This window comes from Aulonocara stuartgranti, assembly GCF_965226115.1.
Source record: "Aulonocara stuartgranti genome assembly, chromosome: 19".
NCBI lineage: Eukaryota > Metazoa > Chordata > Actinopteri > Cichliformes > Cichlidae > Aulonocara > Aulonocara stuartgranti.
Genome location: NC_138955.1, coordinates 29,335,525 through 29,341,524, shown reverse-complemented (window position 1 = coordinate 29,341,524; position 6,000 = coordinate 29,335,525). Strand labels below are relative to the sequence as shown.

The 6,000-nt window shown below is 40.9% G+C and overlaps 1 protein-coding gene across 4 annotated transcripts in view; it reads left to right on the top strand.

Annotated features, from left to right (window-relative positions):
• Window positions 1-1,016: 1,016 nt before the first annotated feature.
• The window catches only part of LOC309695708 (purine nucleoside phosphorylase-like), a 22,223-nt gene continuing 17,239 nt past the window's right edge, over window positions 1,017-6,000 (top strand). For all 4 annotated transcript variants that reach the window (XR_014273212.1, XR_014273213.1, XM_082516546.1 and 1 more), the window contains exons 1-3: window positions 1,017-1,149; window positions 3,669-3,832; window positions 3,922-4,025. Coding sequence is in view for 2 of the 4 variants with exons in the window: in XM_082516546.1 (XP_082372672.1) it covers window positions 1,115-1,149; window positions 3,669-3,832; window positions 3,922-4,025 (303 nt within the window). In the remaining 2 variants the exon portion in view is untranslated. The remainder of the gene's footprint in view (window positions 1,150-3,668; window positions 3,833-3,921; window positions 4,026-6,000) is intronic.

Sequence of the window (6,000 nt, the reverse complement as noted above, 5' to 3'; positions counted from 1 at the left end):
AAACATTGTTTCAGTGACAAGATATAGGCCACAATCACTTTTTGGCAGCTTGAAAATGGCATATTGTCAGTTTTATTGTTCCTGTACAAGTTATTCAGCAGTTCTTGGAGAGTGAATGAAATTTGACATTTTATGCACTTTTTGGCAGGTTGAAAATGGCACATTATAGGTATTAATGATCCTTTAAAAGTTATCCAGCATTTCTTAGAGACTGTTTGGGATATGATGTGCCACATATCATCCTTTTGGATGATACCCAACAAGTTTGAAGCAGAAATATTGTTTCAGTGACAATTTATAGGCCACAATCACTTTTTGGCAGCTTGAAAATGGCATATTGTCAGTTTTATTGTTCCTGTACAAGTTATTCAGCAGTTCTTGGAGAGTTTTTGGGATATAATATATCACATGTAACCCTTCTGGAATATATCCAACAAGTTTGAAGCCGAAATATTGTTTCAGTGACAAGTTATAGGCCACAATCGCTTTTTGGTAGCGCTAAAATGCCATGTTCTCAGTCGTTATTCTGAACAAACAAGAAAGAGTCATGGTGATACTGGCACAATAGGTCTTTATTGTTTTAACTACTATTCGACAGTCTTATAAAAAATATGAACAACGAGAGTAGACATACTAAACCTGTAGGCATTAATTATTCCGTGTAGTCATTCGTGACTGCGCTACACACTGAAAGCAACCTTCTGATAAGCGCCATAATTCGGTTACAGGAAACGTTAAAGCTCCATAAATGCATACCTTTGCCTAATAACGAAGGCATAAATGTGTTTGGTTTTTTCCCCCCACGTTATATCAGTTGCTCGGAAGTAGCTGGCAACACAAGTAATCCGGGCGCTGCAGCTTTAAGCAGCTGCGCGCGCTCCCGCGGACGGCAATCAGTTTCTGGCAGACAATCACTTTTTGGCACAACACCGGCACTCTGTGTAAGCCCCGCCCATCCCCTTCGAAATGTCTTGACGTCAACGCGCAACACCCCCTCCGCACTCCGTCCACCCAAGCAGAAGAGTCTCTATCGGCGGCTTTAACTGGCGCCATCCACGGGAAGCACCTGTGAAAATAAACACTAAACGGGACCTTATCGTCGCCATCGTCGGATATGGAAGCGGCAAACCCCTCCAGCAGTCAGTGCAGGTAGGAATGACAAGGCTGGATGTTAGTGAAAAGAGCCTAATGATTGTCAAGGCCACTACGCTAATTGGAATGTGGACGGTGTTGAAGGGGGTCTAAAGAATAAATCCTAAGATTTACATAAAGCATCTTGTGCGTTTTGAGAAACGTATAATGAAGGCAAAAGTGACAGGACGCTTATTTCTGAAGATTAGACCAGCCAATGAGGGTTTTCCTCTTATGAAGTGAGCTTGTCGTAATATGACAGGTGGAAGCCTTTACCTACAGCGTGAGGGAAGAATAACCTGCATTGTTAATATATAAAAATGCAAATGTCATTGCTATCTATCGTAATGATCTAGTCAGACTGGTTGCACGTTCGCCTACTTTACAGGCCTGTCTTGTGTGTCTAATTCAAAGCCTGGGGCTTAGCAACTACCGCGACTAGTCAAGCTGCCTTTTGTGTTTTCGGGACTTTGTGTTCGGAATGCCAGAAATATGTGGCAGTCAGGCTTCAGAGCCTGAATACAAATTTCCCGCAGCACCACGGACAGCTCCACACGATACCAGCCCACCAGTTCAAGGGAAGGAGAGCCCTTACAAACTCACTTCCTGCTTGCTGTTATATAATTGAACATAATCACAAAGTGAGCTCAAAGACAAACGTAACCTAGATAAACATTGAGCTCAATTGAAAGGCAGGTAGGAGAAAAATCGAAATAAAATGTACTGGCTTACTCATATATTACTCTATATGTTGCTAGGTGTAGGTGTAAGTCTAGGTGTAGCTGTGAAAAACTACTGCCACAGGACTAAAAAAAAGTAAGTAACATCCAGGTGTTATTAGCTCTACAAAAGCAGAAGGCTTTATAGAGGTTCTGCTTTTAAGATTCTGCTCTGTAAAATTAGAAGCTAGTGTAGAGGATGACACAGAAAACAGCTACTTTAACTTATTGCAACTAAATTTGGTTTAGTTAATGAAACATGGATTGTACTGAGTTTTTCACAGTTTTTTTTACAAGCTGTCATTTTGACATGACTTTAAAATGCTAACTCATAGTAGACACTGTAAGGTTATTATGTAATTTAAAAAACAGGATAATCTAACAGATTAACACCATCATACAAAGATGGCTAAACATCAAGTTCTTATAATTGTTATTTGGTAAGTCTAGTTGGCCACTCAAAAGTAAATTCATCTTGTTTATGGGGAAAGTTTACTTCCCCTTAAATAAAAAGTTACAGCAGAATTACAGAAATGAGAGCTGTCATCATGTTCTTGCTGAATAAGAGATGGTTTTATTGCTATGCTACATATTATACACCCCTGCTGATGTCTCCATGTTTCCATTGCTTGGGTTTATAAATCACTGATAAAAAAAAACATGCAATGGTTAAATAACCTGACATGCTGTCATTTATTCTCCACCTTCTAATCCAGCAGACCTTTGTACAGTCATGTGTTAATCTTCCTGACTGGTGTTCTTGTACAAAGCTGAAAATTACCACCTGAAGAATTAGTTATAGAGCCACGATTGCAACTGACAGACTGGATAATGATTCAGTTACTTTCAGTTTCTTTCTTCTGGATAAAATTTTTGATGCATAGACCCTTGATATATTTGGCAGCTGGCCCACTTTCTTACTTCATGGAAATTTTATGACTTTGACTGAACTCTCCATCACAGTTGCCAAAACTTCTACTGTTGCTAAAATAATTCCATGCTAGATTTTTAGCAAAGAAAAAGGTGGAATATGGAAAAGATAAGCCAGAACATCTAATTCTAATCAAATATAGCATATATCTTAGATAGGATTTCTAGAGTCTTTGGGCTTTCCCCTGCTTCAGCTTGATCTGGTAAAGGCCACAGCCTGAAGTGTCCCTGTATTTTAACAACAAGGCTTGACTTGAGGCATTGAGGGAACATTAACAAGGTTATAGCTTTACTACCACATTTATAACCAGAATTACAGACTGGTTCAGGCTTTATATAATGTAGTACCTTGGGGCATTCCCAATCAAATCAGCACCCCTGAATTATAATTTGCCTGGTGCACTCAAAATAGCAAAGTAAAAGCCCTTCAGTGTGTTGCACCCTGCATCATTGAATCATATTTTTACAGTGTTCATTTCTGTGGGTTTTTACTCCCACATTTCTCCTCCAGATGATCTTTTCACTTATTTTTAACATCGCTGTTGCTGAATAGTGGGTAACTCTACCAGTGCAACCAGTGAGACAATGAGCATTAGCTTTACATGAGTTGTGGAAACTTTGTCATCACAAAGGGACACACTTTAGCTGGATAGACAGGTCAGGCTAGTTGATCCACACAGGAAAGCCTTAACTGAACAAAACTCATTAATCTTTCTATTTTTTAGAGTTCTGACTTTTAATGATTGCCTATAGAAGTTAAAAGAACTTTCAGTTGAAGCTGTTCTGCTGGTTCTTCTGTTTTCAACAATGTCTTACTTTTGTATTCTCAGTTAAAACTGCACATGTTGACTTGATATTGTTTATGTTCCTTAACACTTTCATATACAGTTATGAAGACTATAAGGAGACAGCGGACTGGCTGCTTAACCGTACAAAGCAGCGTCCCAAAGTGGCCATCATCTGTGGTTCAGGCCTGGGCGGTCTAGCTGATCTGCTGGAGGAGAAGATAGTGTTCAAATATGAGGATATTCCATGTTTTCCCACCAGCACTGGTAAGCGGTTTCCTAAAACTCATTATTACTGTCTGGACAGTGTGCATATTCATGCCAGCAATGGCTAATGCTACGCGTGTGCTGTGCAGTGCAGGGTCATGCAGGGCAGCTGGTGTTTGGCAAGCTGAATGGCTGCGAGTGTGTCTGTATGCAGGGGAGATTCCATTTCTACGAGGGTTACAACATACAAACGGTAAGCAGCAGTATGTAGAGATAATCTACTGCTTGTGGTACCTTTTATTACCCAGATTAGACCACCTTTTTCTTTTCTGATGTCACATTGGCTACAGCCATCTTATATAGAATGTATAGTTATTTCACTCTTTATTTCACTCTGGGGGCGATCGTGGCTCAAGAGTTGGGAGTTCGCCTTGTAATCGGAAGGTTGCCGGTTCGAGCCCCGGCTTGGACAGTCTCGGTCGTTGTGTCCTTGGGCAAGACACTTCACCCGTTGCCTACTGGTGGTTTCAGAGGGCCCGGTGGCGCCAGTGTCCGGCAGCCTCGCCTCTGTCAGTGCGCCCCAGGGTGGCTGTGGCTACAATGTAGCTTGCCATCACCATTGTGTGAATGTGTGTGTGAATGGGTGGATGACTGGATATGTAAAGCGCTTTGGGGTCCTTAGGGACTAGTAAAGCGCTATATAAATACAGGCCATTTACCATTTCACAATAAAAATAAGTAATAAATTACCAATATTTAAACTGGTGTTGTGGGATTACAATTATAAATAGCTGCAGTTCTAAGAAAATGTTGGTTCCACACAAAGCAAAAGTTCAACTATTTCAGTCTGCAGTAAATACAGAGACATGACTGTTCTTAATCATCTAAATAGCAGTGAGGCTAGTATGGCTAAAAACAGTCATGTCTCTGATATGAGTTTTATATTTGTTACAGCCCTAGCAAGTCTGTGTGTTGTGTGGGTGTGTTTTTCTCATCCAGTAGTTTAGCTTCCACCCAGCTCGCCCGAGGAGCCAGTGGACAGCTGGCTTTATTCAGCAATCAGCCACCTAGTGAAGAGCTGGTTAGTCAGTGTGTGGACCAGTCTCGTGTGGGGAGCTTTAGTAGCGTATTCTGCTTATGTTAAGAAAGCTTGGTGTTTTCTTTGAGCTACTGTGAGTAGCAGATACCTGGTGTTTACTCTTTGGGATGTAACCTGATAGGTTTGTAGCTTGAACCTATTCGCTGGAACGTTAAAGACAATATAATTACACAGCAAGCAAAACATGAAGTAGGCACCAAAGTTCTCTGGTTTACTCATGCATGAGGGAGACCTGCCTAGAGCCAAGTGTCGTCCTACCACTTGACCTCCATCAGACTCTCAGCCAGGCTCCCCACAGCACTCCTTTTATTGTGGTTACATGAATATGCATAGGGTCATTAACATATAGCATCTTACATAGGTATACATGTGAACAAAGAATACTGTGTGTGTGTGTGTTTGTGTGTGTGTGTGTGTGTGTGTGTGTGTATGTGTGGTACTGCTGATCAAAGGGTCATATAACATCCTTGGTCAGGAAGAGGGTAGACCCCCCCCTCACCCTAGATGGTTCACCCTAGATAACACGGTGAGGAAGTCCAGCAGTTCATCTAAACAAAAAGCACTTAGACTAGAACAGACGTAGCTACGTTAATCCTACCATAAAACAATAAGACAAGGTACGACCTCTTCCCATGCTCCCAGGATGTAGGTGTGGAATACACACCAAGCCTTTGTGTCCTGCTAAAGATCACAGTCCTATCACTACACAATTGATTATACACCTCTAAGAATATATGGTTAAATATTTCTAAGCATAAATGACAATCAACAATACAAAACCTAACATAACCCATTATTTGTCCACTTCCATACTCTGCTCTGCTGGGATTATATTTGATCTAACTGCATTTTGAATGGCTTCCATGTGAAAATGTGCAAAGATAGACATTTATTTGTTATTGCTTTGCCTCATGAGCAGCTTTCTGTCACAATTTCTATCCCAAATTACAGAAGAAATCCAGTAACGAAAGAACAAGACAAATAAAAAGCAGTCATCATTCAGAGTTTTCATTAAAAAGGTTATTATATGCATATGGGACTGAGACTCTGGCCCGGCACACAGTCGAAGTGGTGTACTCATTTCACATTCATATGGTGTAGTCGTTCCCTCAGCAGAACATTCAGGGGC